The 25,914-nt window shown below is 32.5% G+C and overlaps 2 protein-coding genes, 1 non-coding gene and 1 pseudogene across 4 annotated transcripts; 2 read left to right on the forward strand and 2 right to left on the reverse strand.

Moving 5' to 3' along the window:
• The first annotated feature begins 603 nt into the window (after positions 1 to 603).
• LOC111014448 (Leucine-rich repeat protein kinase family protein) lies at positions 604 to 10,688 on the forward strand. 2 transcript variants are annotated; one of them, XM_088118017.1, is made up of 16 exons: positions 604 to 891; positions 1,499 to 2,033; positions 3,352 to 3,809; positions 4,206 to 4,323; positions 4,408 to 4,476; positions 4,825 to 4,893; positions 5,183 to 5,251; positions 5,421 to 5,492; positions 5,714 to 5,782; positions 6,086 to 6,348; positions 7,013 to 7,212; positions 8,262 to 8,388; positions 8,502 to 8,570; positions 8,949 to 9,138; positions 9,391 to 9,523; positions 10,374 to 10,688. In XM_088118017.1, the coding sequence occupies exons 1-16, from the start codon at positions 816 to 818 to the stop codon at positions 10,584 to 10,586; spliced, it is 2,730 nt and encodes a 909-aa protein (XP_087974143.1). In that variant the 5' UTR covers positions 604 to 815; the 3' UTR covers positions 10,587 to 10,688. The 2 variants fall into 2 exon arrangements, with proteins under 2 accessions (XP_087974143.1, XP_087974142.1); XM_088118016.1 differs by having other exon boundaries at positions 606 to 891; positions 7,007 to 7,212.
• A 2,228-nt stretch (positions 10,689 to 12,916) lies between these two features.
• Positions 12,917 to 18,359, forward strand: LOC111018343 (uncharacterized). Its single transcript, XM_022294387.2, has 3 exons — positions 12,917 to 13,679; positions 14,564 to 15,788; positions 18,068 to 18,359. Exons 1-2 carry the CDS (start codon positions 13,136 to 13,138, stop codon positions 15,439 to 15,441), a joined length of 1,422 nt encoding a protein of 473 aa, XP_022150079.1. The 5' UTR covers positions 12,917 to 13,135; the 3' UTR covers positions 15,442 to 15,788; positions 18,068 to 18,359.
• Positions 18,360 to 22,375: 4,016 nt separating this feature from the next.
• Positions 22,376 to 25,534, reverse strand: LOC111013403 (exopolygalacturonase-like; annotated as a pseudogene).
• TRNAS-AGA (transfer RNA serine (anticodon AGA)) lies at positions 25,480 to 25,561 on the reverse strand. The gene has a single exon. It is a non-coding gene; the product is annotated as a tRNA-Ser (tRNA).
• Between the last annotated feature and the right edge of the window lie 353 nt (positions 25,562 to 25,914).

Genomic DNA, 25,914 nt, shown 5'->3' on the forward strand with positions numbered 1-25,914 from the left:
AACTTTAAGTTCCATAAATTAAGAATGATGGCTCTTGAGTAAAACTTTCACAGCAAGGAATAATTGAACGCTTTAGCAATTTGGGAAAAAGTTAAAATATCTTCTTATCTCCAAATTAAATCATCCAAACTTTCAAATTTTGAATCATTATTCTTTTTCTTTACAGTTGGATGTAATAATAATAGATAAACAAGATGAATATAATTTGCTTTGATACTTTTAGTAAAATATAAAGCTTTTAGAACCCGGGTAATATTTTCATTTCTTATTTCTAATTTCTAATTTAAAAAAATAGAAGTGTTTGTAACTATCCTTGTTTCTCGTTTCTCATTTAAAGCTATGTATCAGATTGTTTTTTTTTTCTTAATTAAAGAAGAGGGAAAGAAAAATAAAAATGAAAGAAAAAACCAAGAGAATGTCATAAATTACTTTGCTTTAAGGTTTGGTTTTCTTCTTTTGGGTTTGCTTTTCAACTACACTTCCACCATTTGTTAGAATAATATATAGTAACACATTCACTTTCATCATCATGGCTCATCATATCCATGGCAATATAAGAGCACTATTTTTCAAAAAAAAAAAAAAAAAATTTGTCACTCTATTTTAATTTCCTCACGCTCTTTTTGAATTACTAATTGCTTCTTCATCACTTCACCAACCTAACAGAAACATCCAATCATTTTTTCTATTTCTTTTTTTCTTTTTTCAGTCCAAACTTTTTTATTTTCTTTCTCCTCTTTTTTTAATCTTCAATCTGTGTTGCTTAAAATCAGTCATCCATTCTCTTTTTCAGTTGCAGACTGTTAGTGGCATTTATGGACTTGCAGCTCTTGTGGGTTGGCTTCTTTCTGTGCTGTGGATTTTGGATTATTTCTTTGGGTGATCAACATGGTATGAATCTATACATTGTTATGCATTCAAAGTTTTTTTTTTTTTTTTGTTGGGGTGGATATTGAATTTTTTCTTTTTTCTTTTTTTTTTTTTGAGAAATGATTCGGTTTTGTTCGGTTCAATGTAACTGTAAAAAAATAAATTTATGCTAACCTTTTAGCTCAAATTTTTTAGTTCAATGGATGATTGAACATTGTATAGTTGGAGGTCATGTCTTTGAACCTTTGTAACTAATGTTAATTCATTCCTATTTAATATGTATGTATGTGTATATATATATATATATTTTTTTTTTTTTTAAATATCCCATTTAATATTTATTAGTTGAGCTGGTGAACAATGTCAAATTACCTCTGAAGAAAGGGTTCTAATTGATCCCATGAACCACTGTTATAGTTATATGGTTAGTTTTTTTTCTTTCAACGAATGTTGAATGATGATGTGACTTCTATTGATGGAAATTCAAACATACTATCTCTTTTGGTCGGAAATAAGTATCTTAACCAGTTGTGAGTGAGTTGGTACGTATATTAAATATACTTAGAAATTACAAATTCTAAAATAAGAAACACAACACAATGGTCAATGAAAAAAATCAAACAAACAGGTTTCCTCAGCTTATCTTGTGGAGGAACTACCACCTTCATTGACTCCTCCAACATCTCATGGATTCCCGACACCGACTACATCGTTGCTGGAAACACGTCGACGGTCGACAACAGCAAAGGCAGCTCCTCCTCCAACGACCATGTTCGATTCTTCCCCGACCCCCGAGCGCGAAAATGTTACAAGCTTCCTCTGAAAAACAGCTCCTCATCAGTTCTCATCAGAGCTCAGTTTGTGTACAAAAACTATGACAAGCTTGGGAAGCCTCCAACTTTCTCTGTTTCTATTGGGACAGCCATAACTGCCACTGTGAACCTCAATTCTCATGACCCTTGGATTGAGGAGTTTGTATGGTCAGTTAACAAGGAAACTGTCTCCTTCTGTTTGCACTCCATTCCTCAGGGTGGCAGCCCTCTGATATCTTCGCTCGAACTCCGGCCGATGCCACGGGGAGCGTACGGCAACGGCTTGCTTCCGAGTCAGGCTCTTAGAAAGTCCTACCGAATCAACTGTGGTTATACTAATGGATCTCTAAGGTACGAGTTTCCTCGAACTTATACTTAGTTCGTTTTAATCTCTAAATTTTCAAATATTATTTTTGAGTCCTAAACTTAGTATAAAGAACTATTTCAATCCTTTGTCAAAAAATTGTGTTAATCATTTGGCAAGTATTCGAATCCATTTTGAAGTGGGAAGGTTTAGAATGACTTTAGTTATTCGAAATCTTAACTTCTGCATTATTTAGAAAAAATCAATTCAAAGTATTTTTTCAGGCCAATAAAAACACCTTTCAAAACCTCAACGGTGCATTTATTTTTTAAGAGAATAAAGGTAGACACGGTATGGATTTTGAACCTTTTAACTTCAATAGAATTAATAAGATACCTTTACTGTCAAGCTCATATTGGCAATTTTAAATATATTTGATTGGATAATAAAAACGATATAAAATATTGTAAAATATTGAAAGACACTTGAAATGTTTTTAGGGGAAAGCACTTAAATAGTGATTCTTTGCAAGTGCTTTTAAGCAAAGTGCTTTTACTTGAAAGCACTTGAAAATTCATCGCCAAACTCATTCCAATTTAGTACGTGTAATTTTAAATGCTTGCTATTTGGATATCTACTCGTCAAATATAAAACCGAACGGGATTAGATATCCTGGTAGTCCATGCTGTAAACGATGAGTATTCGCCCTTGGTCTACACGGATCACGGACCCAGCTAACGCGTGAAATACTCCACTTGAGGAGTACGGTTGCTCAAGGATCGCAAAATGGAACCTCTAAATGTAGATGTTTGGAAGATGAGAATGCCAAGACAAAAGGTACGAACGAGTTTGATAGAAATTGATCATTGCCCAAAAGACCTTTTCGACATAAAAAAAATGATTGTAATGTAATGAGAGTGTCGACCAGACGTTGGCGGTAACAGGATAGGAGGATTGAATAGATATTTCTTCACTTTGTTGCCAGCCGGAGAAAAGGGAGAAACGGATGGTAGAGATGTGATTGGAAAAAAACATGCCTACCTAATTACCATAACTATTAATAAACCATTTATATGAAATGAACCATAGGACCTAAGATGAATTTTTGATTGAACATGAAAGTAAATTGAATCAAGAATCAAGATATAAAACCAGCAAGGATGAAAATAAGATTTAAATCTTTCTTTTTTAACACAAAATACATGTTGAATCATATTTAGAAAAATCCTCCAAATGTTCCAACAAAAACATAAGTCAAAATAAAAATTCATTACCAAACACAGTTTTATATATTGAGCTGTTCTAAGAACTGTTACAATTTGCTTATCTCGATCATCTTCTTTGATGCATGTGTGTCGAAAACAGGTACCCGAGCGATCCATACGATCGGATCTGGGACCCAGACAGCAACTTCAAGCCATTCCATGTGTCATCAGAGTTCAAAGTTGAGGCAAACTTTGATTCCATGGGAGTGAAGGAAGCTCCACCAGCTGCAGTGGTTGAAACAGCCAGGGTTTTGGCGAGAAGAGATGAACTGAGCTACAACCTCCCAGTTGAAAAAGAAGAAGGAGATTACTTTGTGATTCTTTATTTTGGTGGGATTCTTGCTGTTCATCCTTCATTTGATGTTTTGGTCAATGGGAAAGTTATAGAATCAAACTACACTGTGGAAATTGGAGAGATGAGGGCTTTGTATGTCATTCAACACCAAATCAAGGGCTTCTTTAATATCACACTCAAGACTGTTAAATTCTACCCTCAAGTCAATGCCATTGAGCTCTATCAAATTCTTCATGTTCCTTTGGAAGCTTCATCAACCACAGGTGAGTCAAGTTTGTTTTTCATTGAACTTGTTGTGTGTTATTATTGTGGCTTGGTTAAGGGAATTTTGTAGTTGGTTTTAAGTTTTATTCCGCAGCTAGTTTAGTTTGAGAACTGAGAAATGTATTAATTTCTATCATCTACTAAACATCAACTTCCAATTCAAAAAAATTAAAAAAAATTTAAAGTTAAAGTTTAAATTAACTCACTCAACAAAACTATGTACGATACCGAACGAATTCTCCTTTTTCATCTCAAGTTGCAAAATTTTATTAACCAATTCGCATGTTGCTAGAATTTGACACCGCATCTGGTACCATAGAGAAGCAGTTATAAACGGGAGAGTCTTCAATTTGAAAATTCGACAATCGACATAACCCTTGAAAAATCTCTTGCAGTTTCAGCCCTTCAAGTGATTCACCAATCTACTGGTTTGGATTTGGGATGGGAAGATGATCCATGCTCTCCAAAAACTTGGGATCATGTTGGATGTGAAGGCAACCTTGTTACATCTCTGTACGTTGATCTTTTTAAAAAATCTCCCTCCTTTTACCTTTTTCCATCTCAACATATACTTATAATGAGACCTTTTTTTCTTAGGGAGCTTTCCAACATCAACTTGAGGTCCATCGGTCCGATATTTGGCGACATTCTCGATCTCAAAATATTGTAAACTCTTCAAAACAACTCTTCGTATTTATTTTTTCACTGTTCACAAATTCATGATTTTAAATCACTTTAGTTCTAGAGAAATGAATCATTTATGACAAATTTACTAAAACTTTATATTACGGAATTTCTGATCTAAAAAGCATATAGTCGTCGTATTTTTGCTTCTATGAAATTCTGTTCTACAGTATTTGAGAATTACCGTCATTAGGTCGGTGTAGGCTTGAGATCATCCTTTATTCTACAATTTTCTGCCAATTTTGATTTTTATCATTATTATTCCATTAATTGTGCATATTATTCAACTTACTCATATAATCCCATGTTACTACTGTGGTCTCGCTTCAGGGATTTGCACAACACTTCACTTTCCGGGGAAATAGTAAATTTGGGCAGCCTCACTCATCTTGAAAACTTGTACTCTCTCTCTCTCATCTTGTAATATGAATTCTTTTAGATTGTCTTCGAGATGGCACGTGGTTAGGACTTGGGACTTTAGGGTACCACCTATCTTAAATTCTCAAGTTCGAGCCCTTCGATGGTTAAAGTTTTGCTCAACCCAGACAAAAAACTCCAGTTTATAAGAATCTACTAGCATAAATCACGTGTTATCTATTTTAGAAAATAAAGTTTTCATTTTTTTAGACATCCACATATATAGAAATTCGTAAAAACTTAACTAAATTATCTCTCTCTTTCTCTCGAGGAACCTGAGTTTCAACAAGCTAACATCCTTTGGGTCGGATTTGGACAACCTAAGCAACCTGAAAATTCTGTAAGATATCTTTTTTAGACAATACATCATGTTTCCAACAATCATTGATTGTAACCTTAAAAATGGAACCCAGTGTTCTGTTTTTATGGTGAAGAATTATATATTGTAGTTGATTCTTAAACTGAGTGATTCATAACTTCATATATATTATATTAATTCCAATATGAAGGGACTTGCAGAACAACAGTCTACAGGGAATTGTTCCGGACAGCTTGGGAGAGCTTGAAGATCTTCACCTATTGTAAGTCACAAATGTGCGTTTGAAATTACTCTTGAAAGTAGCGTTCGTGTACTTTTAAAATGTTCGTGAACATTCTTACAATTTTCAATGACAAATTAAGGTGATTTTTAATAATTTTAATAGCACTTAAAAAGTACTTTTAGAAGAAACATTTATTTGACAACACTCAGAAAAAAATCATCTTAAACTCATTAATAAATCCTTTTGCTTTCAATCTTCAGGAATTTGGAGAACAATAGACTAGAAGGCACTCTCCCATTATCTTTGAACAAAGGAAATCTTGAAATCAGGTACGATTAAGTTTAGAAACACTATTTTTACTTCTTTATTTTGTTATATAGTTTTTAAAAACCGTTTCGAAATATAAGTCAAGTAAAAAGAGTTATGAAAAAACCTGCATTATTTTCAAGAACAAAAACACAAAAACGAAATTGATTATCATCAACATTTAGGATTTTTAGTGATTCAAGTTTGGTTGAATTCCACATGCAAAATGACTAAACTTGAAAGTCGAAATTGACCCATAAAAGTTTAGAAACCAAAACTAGATTTAAACGTTACGATCATGTCAGAATGTTCGGTTTCTGTTGCAGAACATCAGGAAACCTATGCCTATCTTTCTCCACAATGACATGCAATGATGTTTCATCAAACCCAGCCATTGAAACACCACAAGTCACAGTGGTTCCTGAGAAGAAAGAAATTAGCAGCCATAACAACAACAATCATATGCCATTCACAATCATCGTTAGTGCAGTTGCAGCAACTCTGCTAGTTCTTATCACTCTCTCTCTCTCACTTCTTCTTTACATGAGGAAACATTCTCATCACACAACTGAGCTCACATACTCAACAAGTAAGTGAAAACTTCAAGCTCAAGCTCGTTTATAGTCCTGCGTTTCTATTTCTTGTTTCTAGTTTTTTTACTTCTTGTTTTTTGTTTTCTGTTTTCTCTTTCAAAGGTTAAATTATAGGTTTGATCTATAAACTTTCAAAGTTATTGCGTATCGCCATCTAGGTCCATGAACTTTGCGATATAATTATGTGCTACCAAATATTCTTAATTTTGAACTGCTTAAAACCAACCCACCATGCGATTTATAATTACAAATACAGTTAATTGTTAAACTAATAGTGTTAGTTAGATATCCAATATATGAATTAAATTTATCCAATCCATCCGTTTAAGCTTTTGGGTTGAGTGGTGGTCTATTCATGATCCTCAACAAATAGAGTTAACGATAGACGATGTCTTTGTCATACAAAATTGAAAGTTCGAACAGTACTTTTTATAATTTTCTAAACTATATAAATTACATTAGACACCACTTACAAAAGTTCACGAACCAGCTATTTGAAACTTTTTATGAAGAGAGACTAAGTTAGCTAAGATTCAACTTTGAAGACCAAACTTATATATAATTTAACCCATTTGAAATTAGAAATAATACTTAAATTTTACTTTAAAAAATTTTAAGAACTTGTGGGGATTAAGTTTTGGGAACTTGTTGTAGAGGCAGCCATGGAGCTGAGGAACTGGAACTCTGCAAAAGTGTTCTCCTACAAGGAGATAAAGGCAGCTACAAACAACTTCAAGGAGGTGATAGGCAGAGGAAGCTTTGGATCTGTCTATCTTGGAAAGCTTCCCCAGGGAAAACTTGTGGCTGTCAAAGTAAGGTTTGACAAAACCCAACTTGGAGCGGATTCCTTTATCAACGAGGTAAGGATTAACTTTACCTTAATCTATCAGCTTCTGTACGTTCTCGAGTCTCGTCGTACTGCAATATGGTACAAAAGTTTAAGGTCAAATCCCGCGATGTTTAATTTCATATTAATAGTTTTCGTGTTCAGTCTCGTGCTAACATCCAAATCCATGGGGGAGGGAGAGTGTTAAACATCAATATGTGTTGAAAAGAATCTAGTCTAACACATATACTTAATTTTGCTTAAATGTTTTAGTTCAGTAGTTATTTATTATAGGTTTAAATATTATTTTTGTTCATGTACTTTTAAAAAGTTCATTTTTTATCTATGTCCTCCAAATTTTTGTTTATTTTAGTTCATGTATTTTTAAAATACCCATTGTGTTTCTTGTACTGTAAAGAGGTGACCATTTTGTCATTTTCATTTTTATCTCATTGTTTTTTACCATATTTTTAACATCACACTTCACTCATTAAATTTCTTGAAATTTAGCTATAAATTTATATTAAAGGATTTTCATTGTATATAAAATTTTACAAATATCAACCAAAATTATTTCGTTTTTAAAAATACAGAGACCAAAATATACATTTTGAAAATACAAATGACTAAAATGAACCAAAGTTGAAAATAAGGAGACTAAAATAAATATTTCGAAAGTCCAGATACCAAAATGAACCAAAGCCAAAAATACATTAACGAAAATAGTAATTAAACCTTTATTATAATATCATAAAAAAAATTGAATCTTATTTCTTCTTCTCATCTCATGTTACTAGTTCATGTCTCGAGTCTCCTACTAATATATGAGGTCGTTTATGGTCATTTGTGAGATGGAGTGTTGAGAATATTTCAAACATATATTTGCTTAAGTTTTTTGGTCTCTAGTCGTCATTTAAAACTAATAGTATGATAAAAAATAATATTTTCTCCACGTCTCATATTAATAGTTTACCTAGAGTGCTACCAACGTACATAAAACATTAAATTTATCCTAACCTATCAATCTTTTTTAAAATTTTTAATATAGTGATATGACAATTTTACCGAAAGTTTGTTCTATAGGTTCATCTGTTGTCTCAAATTCGTCATCAGAATCTTGTTTGTTTGGAAGGATTTTGTAACGAATCGAAACGACAAATACTTGTTTACGAGTATTTAGCTGGTGGATCCTTGGCTGACCACATCTATGGTAATTAAAATACACATATTATATGTTGCAATTCATGTAAGAAATTAACGTTGTTGACCATAATATATTGTTCTACTTTGATGGTCAATTCTTCTTGCATTTCTCTTTTTCAGGCATGAACAGAAAAAGTGTTTCACTGAGCTGGATTAGGAGACTCAAAGTTGCTGTTGATGCAGCAAAAGGTTCTTATAATTTTAGGATAACTATGTTTTAACCTTTGTTTCAATTAAATTTCCATGCTTTTAAAAGTTTTGTTCATTATTAACCGTCTTTTTGCTTTGATTAAAACTTCATATCGTAAAAACGAGAATAACATAAATTCAATGTCACAAATTATTATTAGATCGATATGTAGAAAATGAACTTCATAATAACACGACATTTTGTTTCAATGACATGGAAGAGTTTGGTACTTCACGAACAATATTGTTTTTACGATTTTAGAAAATAAATGTGTTTAGCGTTTAATACTAATCTCTTTAAAATGAAAAACAAAATCGTTATCAAACAAATACTTAGTTTCGTAATTTTGTATGACGGTTTTAATTTTTCGGTTGAAGGATTGGACTATTTACACAACGGAAGTGAACCAAGAATAATCCACCGTGATGTGAAGTGTAGTAACATCCTTTTGGATATGGAAATGAATGGAAAAGTTTGTGACTTTGGCCTATCCAAGCAAATACCACACCCTGATGCAACCCATGTCACTACTCTCGTCAAGGGCACTGCTGGTTATTTGGATCCCGAGTAAGTTCTATTTCGATCCATACTTTCGATTTTGATTCATTTAGATCCGTATACTTTTAAATTGTCTATTTTAATCCTGTATTCATACTTTCAAAACATCTATTTTGATTCTTATACTTTTAAAAAGTAAACTTTTAATACAAAAATCGAGACTAAGTCGTGATTTCAATTAAAATAAATGGACCAAAAGTATTTTGAACCTTTCTTGTGTATTACTATAAATTTTTTTTCTAACTTAGAAAATAAGTCCAGGTATTACTCGACTCAACAGCTAACTGAAAAGAGTGACGTGTATAGCTTTGGAGTTGTTCTATTAGAGCTGATTTGTGGACGAGAACCTCTGAGTCACACTGGAACTCCAGATTCATTCAACTTGGTGTTATGGGTAATTTGATGCTTTCTTTTACTTCTCTCTGCCAACAGAAAACTTGTTTGATTAAAGATAACTTTTTAACCAAAAATATAGCTAATTTTACTTTCTAAATTATGGTTTTCTTATATAATCTTTACAAAAATTTTAAATTAGAGTTTAACTAGATTTAAATCATAAGTTATTCATCTTTACTTCTTTTATATGTCTATAATTTAAATAATAAATTACATCAAGTTTTAATCACGTCTTTCATATTTATATTGGTTAAATTGCAAGTTTGGTTCATTGAATTTCGAAGGTTTTATTGCTAATAGACCCCTGAATATTCAAATGTATCGAATAGGTCCTTGAACTTTCAATTTGTGTCTCATATATCTCTTGACGTTTCTTAATTAAAGTTCAAAGACACCTATTTGAACACAAATTTTTCTTTATTGGAAGTTTATGAGAATTATTTATAATTTAATATTTAAGAACCTACTTGACACAACATTGAAAATTTAAGAATCTATTAAGTATATTTTTTAGAGGTCGAGAAGTACATATGAGACGTAAATCCCAAAACATCCGGGAACCAAACTTGGTTAAGTTAACCTTGATCAATAGCATCAAAGTGTCATCGTCTTTATATATACTTTAATTTTTGAATCTCAATATTATATACTTTGTGGTAAATAAGTAGTTAAACCTAACGAAATTCGAAAAACTAACTGGAACATCGGTGTGCCCAAATCATTCTTCATCATCGACAAATTGAAGCTATTAAAAGTACGAAACATAAACTAATTAGAATCACTTACGAAATGAAGTTAAATTAAAACAAAATCTTTCATATTTCATGAATCATATGTTTTCAATGCAGGCAAAACCATACTTGCAGGCAGGAGCATTTGAGATAGTTGATGAGAGCATGAGGGGAATGTTTGATGTGGAAAGCATGAAAAAGACAGCTCTCATTGCTATAAGGTGTGTTGAGAGAGATGCTTCTCAAAGGCCTAATATGGCACAAGTATTGGCACAGCTTAAGGAAGCTTATGATGCACAAATTGCATATCTTTCTACTTTTGACCATTGAGATCACTTTATTTTTGGTGGCAATGTCAAAGGAATCTTATTATCTTTTTATTTATACTCATAGAGAGAGAGAAAAATTATACAAGGTTTTGTTTTTCTCCAAGACATATTATATATATATATATATATATATATATATATATATAGCCATGAAAAATCAGATTTAAGTTAATATTTTTAAAATGTAGATACAAAATAAAGAATTACAGGGTAAAATTAATGTTTATAAGTTCGATTAAAAAAATAAAAAATAAAATAGTTATTAAATAGGGAGTAAGAAAGTGCTAGCTCCCCACCAAAGGTATATTGTAACTTCAACTAAACCACCGAAAGATATATTTACTTGCTTTCAAAAAAAGGGGACATATGGAATTTACTTCTTATAATCCCTCCTTTCACAACCTTTGCCATCATATGCTAATTTTTTTTAAGCTATCATATGCTAATTTAACTTTAAAGATACTTTAGTAAGTGATGTTTATTTAAATACATCAAACCATCATATATATTTTATAAAGTCAAAAGGGAATTAAAAATGACACGTGCATTGCACGTATAAGGAGGCATGTAAATATTATGTCAACTTTATTCTTTAATTTGTTTCAAAAATACCCCTATCTTTCCGATTGTTTCAATACTATCTTTCATAAACATTTTAGAAATATCCTTTAAGCAAACAATTCATTTGTATTTTGAACGAAAATTAACGTGATAAAATCTAAAACAATACAATTAACATAGAAGCTTGCTTGAATCAAATATGAAAATAGAGAAAATGTAGAAAAATTCATCATGTTAAAAGAGATATATAGGTTTGGTAGATGTCATTGCGAAACTATAGTTAACATGCACATGGTATTAGCATCTAGCCATTGGTAATGGAGAATTTAATTTCACTAGGTCCAATGAAGAATTCAATTTCACTAGGCCCCAATAGACAAGCAAACTCTATTGACAACGAGAGAAAAAAGACTTTTAAAGCAAAATTAGGTAGACTCGAGTCAAACTTCCACATTAATTTTCATGCCAACCCTCCGTCCAAAATATAAGTGGATGTTTGCTCGAGGAGTATTTTTTAACATGTTTATAAAAGGTTAAAAATAGTGTTGGGAGAAACGGGAAGAACCCAAGTCTGCCCTTATCTGAAGGCCGCCCACTATGGGTTCAAGGCGAACCGCCCATAGCATGGGCGTGGATTCCTTCTCAAAGATGTTGCTTGAACTTCAACAGCGCGAAACTCGAGGAAGTGAATTGAGCTTGGCCCATGGCGTCGCGCAAGCTAGCTCGGGTTTTAGTGCACCAATACGTGCACTGTCAAGTGCAACACTTGCATGGCTCAACTTGCAGGGATGCATGTTGGTTTGGTGAGTGCAGCTAGGAATGGTAAAAAAAAAAAATATATGTGTATCGATCTCCACAGACACCTGCCCCAATCGGGTTAGGAAAATCCTTAGTATGATCGGGTACGGAGTTAAATTGGGTTCCCGACGGGGACAGGAAAGGGTATTCCACCCCGTCCCATCCCATTAATATTTTAATATATAATAATTACATAAATTTATATAAATATTTTATCAAATTTTATAACCTCACATTTCTTTTTATCTCTCCTAACCCTAATTTTAATTTTTATAACTTTTACAACAATTACGGATTTGTTGGATTCAGAAAGCCAACCCATTAAAACATTTTGATGGTATTTTTTTACTAATGGCATATTTAAATCTATCTGTGCAGGGTTCCCTGAATCTTTCCACATCAAGATCTCGTTCTTCATCCGTTTACTATCCATCCAGTTCATTAGAACCCTCCAATTCGATTGACTCCAAAATTGTGCTTCAACCAAGGTTTTATGTCGATGTTGATAGAAATATTGAGATCTCAAATTCATGTAAATACCGATAAAATGTCGCTGTCGATGAATATTTCTGTAAAAGTTATAGAAATTAAAAAATTGTAAAAAAATATTTAAATTAACAAATAAATATTTTAATATTTATAAATAAGTTAAAAAATAATTATATTAATATTATGTATATATTAGTGACATTTTATTGATATTTTTCGTATTTTGATGATTTTTTTACTATAATAGAAATATCGATATGAAATGTTGACGTGTCTATAGATATTTAGAATTATGGCTTGGATATATATAAATATTTTTGAACAAATGGCAACCTCCAAAAGTATTTATTTATTTTTGAAAATTGAGCCTAAATATTATGATATAATTGTCATGATTCACGATTCAAAAAAGAAAAAAAATTAGTGATTATCAATTTTGGAAGAGTGAAAACGGCGCGGCGGGAGCACGGTGGCAGCTAATGAGTAGCGCTATGTGTCGTTCATATCATTTAACTAACGAAGCTCAGAAGTTATAACCCTCCGCAAAACGCTTTCATCCTTGTCTTCTTCCTTTTTACTTCTCCACAATCTTCTCTTCTTCTTCCTCCTCCTCGCCCCCTGTGAATCTGTGATTTGACTCGCTTCATCTCTCTCAACTCCCATCTTCCCCTCTCTTTCCTCGCCCCAATCGCCCATTCCTCTATGTCACTCCACGAGATCCATCCATGGACCCTCTCCGGATTACTCGGAGCCTTTCTCGATCTTGCTCTCGTTTATGTTCTCCTCTGCATATCCGCCACTGCCTTCATCCCCTGCAAGATTCTCAAGATGATTGGATTGTTCCTGCCTTGCCCCTGCAGTGGGTTCTACGGCCGTCAGAACGCTAATCTATGCTTCCGCAGACTGCTCTTCAATTGGCCCAAGAGGAAGATCTCTTCCGTCCTCCACTTCGTCAAGACCAGGTTTCCTTTCGATTTGCTTTTGGTCGACGACCAAATTGGTAACTCCAATAGGAAGCTTCAGACCAAGGGGGTTCCTCAATCGCAGCAGAATCTCGCTGATAGAGATGGCGACTATGATAGAAAGGGCAAGAGGGTTATGTACCAGAGGCCCAGGACTAAAATCCGGCGTGGGAGGAGAGCTGCTGTTGAATGTGGGAGATTGGCCAGGGGAATCTGTGACAGCAATGAAGCTAGGAAGGAAAGGGAATCCGTGGCGTTGGTTGAGAGAGATGAATTTATTCACGGTGCGTATGTAATCTTATCCTATCACTCTCCTCTGTTTTCCCCTTTTCTTTATATTTCGTCAATTATTTATTTTTCTCTATATGTTATGACTTGTATGATATAAGCTTCTCTTTTTACGGATATACGGACATACGGACACGGCAAAGAAACGTTTAATCAAATATAAATACTTTCTGGAAGGAAATTCGCATTTGTATGTTGAGTCTGTATGATGTAATTTACTTCCAAGATTTATTATTTTTTATTCTGACCTATATCTATGTCTTATGGCTTATGCTTAGCAAGGGTTCGATGTGTGTGCCTAATAAGTGTTGAATGCATTTTCACTTAGTTTGTGACACAAATCTATCAAGTGTCCGATACATGTTCAATAAGTGTGGGAGTGTCCGACATGGACGTGTCACCCGCGTCCGTGCTTCTTAGGTTCTGTTGCATGGGGATGTGATATATTTGTCTATTTGTTTTCCTGGTTATGAACATTTCTTTGAAGTTTAGTAGAACTGTTGCTAACTGATTTGATGCCAGCCTATCAAAGAATTTTTGTTTGTATTACAGCTCTGATAAAAACATTTATCGAAGTAAGTCGGAAGATACATTGTCTGATGTCTTTTTCCCTTAATTGTTATGACTATGATACAAGTTCACTGTTCATCTTCATATAGAGAGGTAGTTGTGCTAGCAAAGAAGAACTAACCGGCTAATCAAAAAAGTTACCAACATTAGCTAATATGCATAAACGTTAAATTTTTTGGAAGTTGTTCTTATTTAAATGCGAATCCCTGTCTGCTTTGTTTTTATTTTGTTACAGGCGGGTCAAGGGAGGGGTTTTACATCAAAATTTCGTTATTACCATGCTCATGTTTCTGTGTCCTTGCTATTTCAGATGTTATTAATGAATCAAATCACATTCACTTGAGCGAAAGAACCTGGCAAGGTTCCGAATCAAGTGGCTCGGTTGGCGAAAATAATTATATAGATAAAGGTTCTTCAACTATAGGACAAGATACCAGCAATGCCGAAGAGAGAGGCATTATCAGAAATGAAGCAAGCTCTATTGGATTGTTGGAGGAAGCGCTTGAAGAAGAGAAAGCTGCTCGGGCATCTCTGTATATGGAACTGGAGGAGGAGAGAGCAGCTGCTGCTACTGCTGCTGACGAAGCAATAGCCATGATAATACGTTTACAAAATGAGAAGGCATCAGTTGAAATGGAAGCAAGACAATATCAGAGGGTAATAGAAGAAAAATTTGCTTACGATGAAGAAGAGATGAATCTACTTAGAGAGATCCTTGTCAAGAGGGAAATAGATTATCACGTACTGGAGAAGGAAATTGAAGCATATAGGGAGATGGATTTTTCAGAAGAGGAACAATCAATAAGAAATTGGGATTTTATATTGGATGACCATAAAGAACAGTCTGCCACTACCCATTACTCAAATGGAGATCCACCCATTGTTCAGCAAATTGAGAATGCTATTTCTCTTTCAAGGAAAGCAAAGTTGAATGAAACTAAAAGTTATAACTCCCAATGCCATTTTAATGAAGGCGGCTTGCTTGAGCAAACTACCTGGACTAATGAAGACAATGAACTGAAGGATAATAGCTTAGTATGTGAGCATTTCGCTACTAAGGCAGCTCATGTGGTTCGCAGTTTAGGAAGTTCCGAACTTGATATGGAAATAGATGTTCAAGATATTCATGTGATTGATGAAAAACTCCACCTAGGAGACAAGAAGGAGGATATAAAAGTTGATAATTGATTCAGCCAGCATCATATGATCCTACAATTGTGCTATCACCTCTGGAACATTTAATGCCGAAAGCATGGATCAACCGTCCTAATCAATCATAGAAGTAGGATTCTGGTTTGCTACCTTTTCGTATTCATGTGCTCTAGAAGGATTTTTAACCTTCAGTAAATATTTAATCTTCAGTAAATATTGAATGGTGGTGTTGTGTTGTGGGGTTAGAAAGGTCAAGAACTGTTTCATCAGTGTAGGAAACAAAAGAGCATAATGGAACTTCCTGGTAAAATTACAAACTCCAAGATATTTGACAGCTAAAGGATCCTTTTTCACAGGTTTTCTTGACCTCTTCCTATTCTAAGGTATGAATTATTGTTTTACATTACCATCTATTCATTGTTGATGATGGCCATAGTTCTGATATATTTGCACTAAATTTCTTTGATGGACTTTTGCTGATATCTTTATCTCCTGAAATATTTTTGGAAAATTGAAGATATGTTAATTCCATTATTGTGAACAAAGTTATTACATATTACAATTTACAGGTAATGCTTAAGAGAGCAAATTATAAGCCTAAAAATATGACCGAAAATTTTAATGTACAAGAAAAAAATAATAATCGCTGTTGCTAAATGGGCCAAAGAGGGGGATTGAGCTAGAGAGAGAAAGCTAAGGTTAAATACACCAAATAAGAAGAGTGTAACTTTCTTTTTTCACATAGTCTTGAGTGCGAGGAGTAGAAACGCCATTGCTTTCTGGAAAACGCTGAAGGTGAGACTCTAAGTGGGGATAAGGAGGTAGAGGATGAGAAAGTGTCCTTTTTCTCATCTCTTTATGCCTCGACAGTATCCCTAAGCCTTTTCTAGAAGGTCATAAATAGAGCCCTATCCAAGAGGGACAAAATGGATTTGGAAGCTCCTTCCTCCCTAGAAGAACTAAGGGTGGTGTTTTGGCTTGATATGAATAAAGCCCTAGGGCTCCGATGGCTTTCTTTGGCCTTTTCTCAGGATAAGTGGAATTGCATCAAGGACAATCTTTAGAGAGTCTTTTGTGAGTTTTACGAGGGACATTGGATTTTTCTTTGGATGAAACCTTTGTGTGTCTAATCTCTATAAAGGACTGGGTCAAGGAATTTAGGCCTATCAGCCTAGTTACAAGTGTTTATAAAATCCTTGCCAAGGTTTTGGCTGAAAGGTGAAGAAAAGTTCTCCCTTGTATGATCTCAGATGCCCAAGGTGTTGTTATATATGGTAGACAGATCTTGGACCAAACCCTCGTAGCTAATGAGATCATTGAGGATTATAAAAGTCATAAGTGGGAGAATGTTATCTTTAACATTGATTTTGAGAAGCCTCAGGGACACCCCAATTGGCAAGGGCTTGGGTCTCTTGGTCATACCGACTTAGAGGTCTCAAGTTCAAACCTTCTGTTGAGCTTAATACCAAAAATCCATGTCTTTTAGGTCCGAACCTTGGAGCAAGCGTGGGTGCCCCTAGGTATAGGGGAAAAAGCTCCGACCCCAATTATCAAACAAAACAAAAAAATAAAACATTTATTTTGAGAAGGCTTATGGTCATGTGGATTGAGATTTCCCGGACATAGTCCTCCAAAAGAAGGGGGTTGAGTATAAATGGAGATCGTGGATTTGGAGTGGCATTATGACAGTTAGTATTCTATCTTGGTTGATGGAAAGCTGAGAGGCAGTATCCTTGCTTCGAGAGGTTTGACATGACCCCTCTGCCCTTTCCTTTTCCTGCTGGTAGTAGACGACATATGTAGAGTGGTCTCAAGAGGAGTGGAGGGCAACGTTCTAGAAGGTTTTCTGATGGTGAAGGATAGGTTAGTTCTTCTCTGCCTCCAATTCGTTGATGACATGATTTTCTTCTGTTGTAGGAATGAGTCTTTTGTTAATCTCAACCGAATTCTGGCCTTTTTAGTTGACTTCCAGTCTGAAGATTAACAGGAGTGTTCCCCCCTAGGTATCAATTGTGACCGGTCCAAGGTGGGCACCTGGGCTTCTTTGGTTGGGTGCGAGGTAGGTTAGTTTCTCTCTTCTTACTTAGGCCTACCTCTCGGTCACAATCACATAAGCTCATCATTTTGGGACCTTGCGGTCGAACAAGTGCAAAAACATCTTTTCTCATTGAAAAGAGTTTTTCTCCGAGGGGGTAGACTTACCAGTCTGTGATGCAATTCCACTTTATTGGGATTCTTTATTCTTCTTCTTCTTCTTCTCTTTCTGCAATTAGTTCTTCTCTGCAACTGCAACTATTTGTTTCCTGAGGTGGTTCCCTCTTCCTCTTTTCACCATTCTTCTCATATATAGGCCAAAAAGTAGTCCCCAATTCGGATTTCGAGTTGGACAAAAACCAAAAATAAAAATAAAAGAAAACAAGATTTCCCTCAATCTGTATCTCATAAAAGAACTGCACAAAAATCTGATTCCACCCCTGTAAAATCTGGGTGTCCTGCAAAACTTGAGTCTAGCCTCAAATGAAGATACAAATCATGTTAATTTGATTAGTTTTTCTTTTTCCCTTCTTGATTCTTTCTTTTACGTTCTTCTCAACCAGTTTCCTCTTTCAAATTGGGAAAGATAGTTTGTACTTTGTTGACATCTTTGTGTTATGTTTTTCAGGTTGGGGCCAAGACTCGTATATGGTAGTTGAGATTTGTCTGTGAAGAAGAATCTTCTGTCTTTGGTGACGTTTGTAAGATTTGTGAAGATGAAAAATTCTTGAATTTTCTCTCTTTCTCCTCTTCACTTTGTAAATTAATTATATATGTGGCTTCTTCTGTTTGAGTGAGATTAGGTATCATGTCCTGATGTTATTTTTGATATGTAGTCTGTTGTAAGAAAAAAATAATAATAAGAAAAAAGGATAGGTATATATTTTGTTCTTGCAATAAATAAATAAACATTGTGAATATTTGCCTTTTTGCTATTTAAATTTATGTTTTACTTTTTATTTATTTGTTTTTGCTTAATTAGGTTTTTAGTTGCTATGTTCCTATTATGAAATTTTGATTTGAAATTATACTTTTTCAACCATACGAGTTGTCAGATATTTCCAGAGAAAATCATACTTTAAAACTTCTTTATAAGTATTAAAAAAAACCATAGTCACTGTTTATGATAATTTTTTTTAATTCTTAATTTTACAAATAATGTATAAAAAGAATTCACAATTGGGTCTTGCTATTAAAAATTTGTTAAGAAAATTAATAAATTGGTAAATTATTATTTTTGTTAAAATTATTTAAACATATGAAGACGACTCATAAATTTTAATTCGTTCATCAGAAAAATTCAAATCCGTCAATCAATAAGTGAGATGTACATTAGCATGTCTCTGTCTAGTTAAAAATAATATTAAATGTAATGAAAAGCTCGGAATTTTAATGCAAGGTTTTAATTGACCAAGTTCAGAATTTTTGAAAGCTGTTGCAATATTCTTTGATGGAATAGGTTGGTCAACCGTAGAATGGTGAATAATGTTTAATTAAATTTTATCAACTTTTTATTTCAGTTAATCAAATTAATACATTTGTACAGATAATTAGTTTTATCTGACGGGAGTGGGGCATATATCTCCAATCAAGTGATCGTGCCCCACATGTTGTACTATAAAAAGTTAAAAATTTATTTCAAATTAAACAATAAATTAGACATCATAGCAACTAATACTCGCAATAAATTCAAGCAATTAATTTCATACAATTAATGATAACAAAAATTAATTACAACAATTAAATAGGTGAGAGTCAATCGATACTTGACTAGAAATCTCAATCGATACTCTTTCCACGCCTTCGAATCCATTATCAAATCGCTACAACACTTTTTTTTACGGCTTCAAAAACAACCCTTACAAAGAAGAGTGAAAAAAGAATCTATAATCTATAATATTTATACCATACTATATATAAATTGGGCTATGAAGGATAATGATTTATTTTTGTTTTAATGTTTGTATGTGTCTTAATATAGACTAGTTTTAATACCTGGGTCTCAACTACTTTTAAATTTCTTATTTTAGGTTTATTTTTATGTCTTTATTAAATAACTCAGTCTCAACTACTTTTAAATTTCTTATTTTATGTTTATTTTTATGTCTTTATTAACTAATAATTAAATTCACAATTCAATAAAATAACACACTCCATAGACATGAGTTCATAACATAATGCAAGATTAAGACTAAATAAATGTATAATGATCACTCTAGTGATGTTGGCTTGAATTTCTTAGTCTTGATAGGAAACTACAAGACACATTGTTGTCTAATTTTATACAAATTTATAATACATCAATTCACATGTTCTCACTCCGCATGAACGATTATGATAAAAATTATTTGTAATTTTTACAAATTGGGCCGTATTAATAGCATTATCAAGATAAGACACCTAATTTCATCCATAAATTGTAGGCCTTATAGGTTACTGCTTGAACATAATTCTTTCATACGTCAACTATATACCGTTCAAGATTACATTAATAACCTTAAATTTTCATAGAATGTATAATTCAAATTGTACATAAAAATAATCAAATTATTTCCTTGATATATTATAAGGCTTTAGAATATAAATCCTAACACAAATAAGTCCTTAATGTAACAAAATATTAAAATTAATTTATAAATTGACGATGTAATGTCATTTAATTTAATGAAATAAGCAATATCACTAACCTAGAAGAAGAAGGAAAAAAAAAACCTACTCATTGCATTCGTTCAGCACATAGTAAATTCGTTGACTTGAAATTATTTTTTCTATAGAAAATTGACTCATAAAAGAATTGACATACCATGTGAGAATAGCTTCCCCATAAAAATAATTAAGAATAATGTGTTACCTCATGTCAAAACAACGTTTCTTATCAACTTGAGCAGAATCATAATCTTTTGTAACTCAGTTGGATAGTATCAAAACTACACAAACTATTCAAGATGCACTAAACAGATCCTAAATTAACAAAGGTCGTGGATGTAGAGAAGAAACGAGCAAGAAGAAGTGCCACAAAATCTAAAAAGAATATAAAATATGGTAAAAATTTGTCGACCTATGAAATGAGTATTTTGTCATTTTTCATTAAGAATTGGAATTGCTTTCAAACTTTGAATTCAAAAAAAAAAAAAAAAAAAAATCTAACCCGCATGAGAGTTAGTGGCTTCACTCTCATGATACATGATATAGAAATACATTATTGAAAGCATGCACATAATTTATGACATGAAATGAAATATACCTACAAAATTTTAGAAGGAAAAAATGATAATGCTAAGTAAAAAAAGATACAAATTGCTTTCTATCTATATCTATAGTATATATAAAATGTGGGATGAGGAGAAACTTTTTAGGTCAATTTTACCCTTCTTCAATAACTCATTTTTATAAAAGTTTGATGGCAAATTTGTCATTTACCTCTCCTACTTTCTTCCTCTCTCATTCCCACGCCCACCCCCTCATTTATCTCTTTTTTTTTCTTTGAAAATATTTTATCTCCACCTATACAAATTCATTTTCTTACATTCATTTATCTTAATTCTCTCATTATATTTCTTTCACATTTACTCTCCATTCATTTTTTTCTCCACCATCCAAATGCATTACTCAAATTAACCTACCCAAATAACCATTTATCTTTTTTTTTTCTTTTAAAATTATAATTTCACTTAATCTGTTTAAAATATGAAAAGTTTTATCATCTATTTAATTTATTTTTTACTCCTAGAATTTGAAGTGTTTTTCTCTCCTCTCTCTCTTCTATATAATTAACTCTATATACTATTTTTGCCCTCTCACTATAAGTCTTTTCATTTTTCAATTGATGACAATTGTGTCGTTTAAATACAAACTTTCCCTCTCTCAATTTATCTCTTCTCTCACGATCTCACCCATCTAAATTCCCCTATTTTCTCTTATTAATCTTCTCTCTCTTAATTATTTTTTCATTATTTTTATCTTTTTTTTTAACTCCTTTCATCTACCACATACCCTCCCCCAATCCTTTCATCTTCCTAACCCTCTTCCAATCCGTATATAAATATGTGTCCTCTCTTTCTCATGCCAACCAAAAATGAAGAGGTGGTGGATGGAACAAAGTAGAAAATTTTCTAAGTGGTGTGAATGGTATGAAGATTACTCTCTTGCTTTAGCAACGACAACAACAATGCACATATGGGCGATCAAGAGGATAATTGACAATGAAGAGAAGCCAAATTAAAACTGAGTTGATGACATTATTTCGCTTTCTCCAAATTTATCATTGTTCAGATTGAAAGAAATTTTAGAGTACGATGTGTCGAGATGGTGGTCAATGGAATCGAGATCAAGCAAAATTCGATCATTCTCATAATTTGGATAATAAGAATGCTTATGAGTTTGATTTTTATTTATTTATTTTTTTAAAGTGATGCTTTTGATTTATGTATGTGAAATGTTGTAATTATTTTTACAAAGTTAGGGCAAAAAAACAATTTTTATCCCTCTCAATATCATAAGATTGGACCTTTTAGGGTTTACTCTTTCTCTATTCTTACCTTTCTTTTTCATTCTAGAATCAACAAACTTAATGATTCAACATCACACAATTTAACAAAAATAAAATGTAATATAATAATTTATAATCAAGAAAATTAGGAGTAAATTAAGAACGTTCATTCATTAATAAAAAAAAAACCACCACGTTGGTGCTTTTTCATCTTCTTTACACTTCAAATTTGTACTTACTTTCCATGCTAATCTTTCATCATCTTCTTTTATTATAACAATATCATACCTTGAATTTATATTTATATATAATCACTTTCTTTCTTTAAAATGATAATATTATAAACTTAAAAAACACTATTTATTTTACTTTAATTTAGAACTACAAGATTCTACGTGCAAGGCACGTGTTTCTTACTAGTATATAAAAGTTTCACAATGAACTTGATTACGGAGTTGATGGAGAGTTAGCAGCGGCGGGTGCAATACATGCATGAGGGTTTTGCTTTCCAAAAACAGTTGGTTTCACATTTAGACATTCAGACGTAATTGGTCATTCCTTTCCATTGTAAGTAAGGTCAATATCAGCTATATCTACGCCTTCACATGGATGACTTTGGCTGCAAACAAGTTTGACTGCAACTGGAGTAGCAGAAGTGCCTTTGATATTTTTAATGGTAACTTTTGAGATCTTAATCTTTGATGGACTCTGAAAATACAAAAAATAACATTATAATATAAATCAAATTTAAAGTTAATAATAAACTAAAAACATGAGAATAAAACACGTACCTTTTTCTCGCAGTGATTGTGTGGACGATATTCTTGGTCTATAAAGACAGGATTGCTAACGTTAACCATTTCAATATCTTCAAAATACATGTCGGTGACCCTACCAGTGCCAGGAGTACCAGGCCATGTTTTGATCTTAACACCGTTGGAAGTATTAATTAATTTGCACTTTTTTACTATAACTCCTTCCACGATCTCTTCACCTTCGAACTTTCCCAAACTTCCTATGCTAATGCCATGTCCTGGTCCACAAGTGACATCTGTGACCGTTATTTGTTTGCTTGTGTCTCCTATAGACACACAATCATCTCCAGTTCCAATGTTGGAGATGATGATGTTAATCCCAATGGAACGACCTATTTGAATTCCATCAGTGTTTGGACTGTCCTCTGGTGTAGTAATTGTGAAATGGTCGAAGGTAACGTTATTGCAGCCCATGACATTGACATGGAAATTCTTGCTGCTCAATGAAGTTATACCCTTCACTATTGAGTTGTTGACGAAGTTGAACCTAAAACTCTGGTGAACAATAAAAAAACGTTAAAATTACTAAAAATAAGATGATGTGAAAGAAATAGAATAGTATTGTAATTATTGAAGAAGGTAAGCTTACGATGGGAAGTATGGTACACTTTTTGTCTACGTGACAATCATTCAATTTCCAACTTTCTTTTCCTTGGGCATCATAAATTCCAGTGCCCGACAATGTTAAGTAATTAACATTTCCGATAGTAAGCCATCCATCTGTTTCTGTTACAATTGGAGCCTTCAACGTTTCTTGAAGTTCAATCTCAATTGGACTCTTGCAAGGGCCTTTGACGTTGACTTCACCTAAATTATACCCTCATTTTGGAATCAATATTTTAGTTGCAGCGATGGATGCACATGCTTGCATCCATGCAGTTGTGAACGCTGGAGTAATATCACCATTAGGCTTAGCACCCAAATTTGTGAGATCTAAAACACCACTGCCTCCTCCACCGGCAGCAACAGGAGCAGCATCGCCGCCACCAGCCGCAGGAGCAGCACTACCAATTTGAGCTTTACCTGGAAACGCCAATTGAAACAATAACACCAAGGTAATACCACCAACTTTGATCTTAATCTGAATCCCATCTTTTTTTCCTTTTCTTTTTTTTTCTTTATAAATTTCTTGGGGTTATATATTTTTAAATTTAAAATGGGTGTCAATGTCTATTCTTCCAAACCATTTTTATATACAATCACAAACTCAATTTTTATTACCTAAATTTGTCGAACATATATGTTTTAGAGGTTGTGCTTAAAACTTGCATGTCTTCCGAACCCATTCTTAGGTTTTCCTCTCTATCTTTTAGAATTAGTGGAGTGAATACTTCTCCCTTGAATTGATGTGCCTACTACTGCTCACTATATAACAAGTGGTGCAAACAATAATTTTTAATTGGAAATCACCATTGTAAACAAGTGGCAAAAAAAAAAAAAAAAAAAAACTATTCCTTTACAGGTAATTGATAAAAAGTGTGTATATTTATGTGCAAGGTAATACAATTCTTTTTTTATTATTTCCAAGAGATAATAAATAATACCGAAACTAAAAGTTGATAAAAAAGAAAGGTTTCGAATATAATTCAATGATAAAATAAAGCGCAAAATATATTTTTGGTCTCTAAATCTATGTGTTACCAATAATAGAACATCATAAAAACTATCCCTTTTAAATCCCTATATCACCTTTTTCCAATTTTTGTAATGATATTAAAGACTTCATTGAATAATAAAATTCAATACATAAATAATAAAATTCAAAATTGTAAAAGATTAAGGATAAAATTGTGTATATATATATATATATAAAAACTCAAGGGGCAATATAAATTCTATGTCTAGTTTATTTTCTAAAAATCATCATCTTCTATGAATTATTAATGGAATAGAGATGGTAAAGACTTTCATTGAAGAATAAAGTTTAATACATAAATAATAATGAAGTTCAAATTTGTAAAAGATTAAATATAAAAATGGAGAATAAAAATAAAAATGAAAAACTCGAGGGGTTATATAAATTATATATTTAATTTATTTTCTAAAATTCCTCATCTTCTATGAATTATTAATAGTAATAGAAAGGAAAAGAAAAAAAATGAAGTTCAAATTTGTAATTATTAAATATAAAAATGAAAAAGAAAGCAACAACAACAACTCAATTTAATTTATTTTCTAAAAGTCATCATCTTCTATGAATTATTAATAGTAGTAAAAAAGGGGGAAAAAGAGAGATGGTAAAGACTTCATTAAAGAATAAAATTCAATACACAAATAATGAAGTTCAAATTTGTGAAAGATTAAAGATAAAATTGAAAAAGAAAAAAAAAGTAATAAAAAACTCAAGGAGCTATAAATTATATATTTAATTTATTTTCAACAAGTCAACCTCTCCTATGAATTATTAATAGTAATAGAAAACAAAACAAAAAGAATTATTAATAGTAACAGAAAAGGGAAAAACAAAAAGAATTATTAGTAGTAATAGAAAAGAGAGAGAAAAAGAATTATTAATAGTAATAGAAAAGAAAAAAAGGAATTATCAATAGTAATGGAAAAGAAAAAAAAAGGAATTATCAATATAATGGAAAAGGAAAAAAGGAATTATTAATAGTAATGGAAAAGAAAAAAAAAGGAATATAAAGAAGCGTGAGCAAGGAATTATCAATAGTAATGGAAAAGAAAAAAAGGAATTATTAATAGTAATGGAAAAGAAAGAAAAGGAATATAAAGAAGCGTGAGCGGCAGGATTCGAACCTGCGCGGGCAAAGCCCACATGATTTCTAGTCATGCCCGATAACCACTCCGGCACGCCCACTGGGTGTTCTAATGAAGCGATTAAAATTTTAAAATATTTCTGTTAGTTTTATTCTTCATTTTCTATTTTTTTTTTCTTTTTTTTAACACTCAGCTTGTTTTGTAACAATTCTAACATATTCATAAGCTATATTTTGATTAATGATTTTTGTTCAAATAAATTTTTAAAATCCATACTTAGTACTTCTCTTATCAATTGGTTCCTTTTCTATCAACTTATCCACGAAACTTCTTCAAAGTATAAAACAATTTTGTCGCTCACATTAATAAGTTTATATTTTTTATGCCAAAATTCAGGTCGGTGTCACGTAGTTCCACGAACGTCATCGTCTCCTAATTTAGAGTTCACCTGCA

This window comes from Momordica charantia (assembly GCF_013281855.1).
Source record: "Momordica charantia cultivar OHB3-1 chromosome 9 unlocalized genomic scaffold, Mcharantia_2.0 BLBB01000009.1, whole genome shotgun sequence".
NCBI classification, from domain to species: domain Eukaryota; kingdom Viridiplantae; phylum Streptophyta; class Magnoliopsida; order Cucurbitales; family Cucurbitaceae; genus Momordica; species Momordica charantia.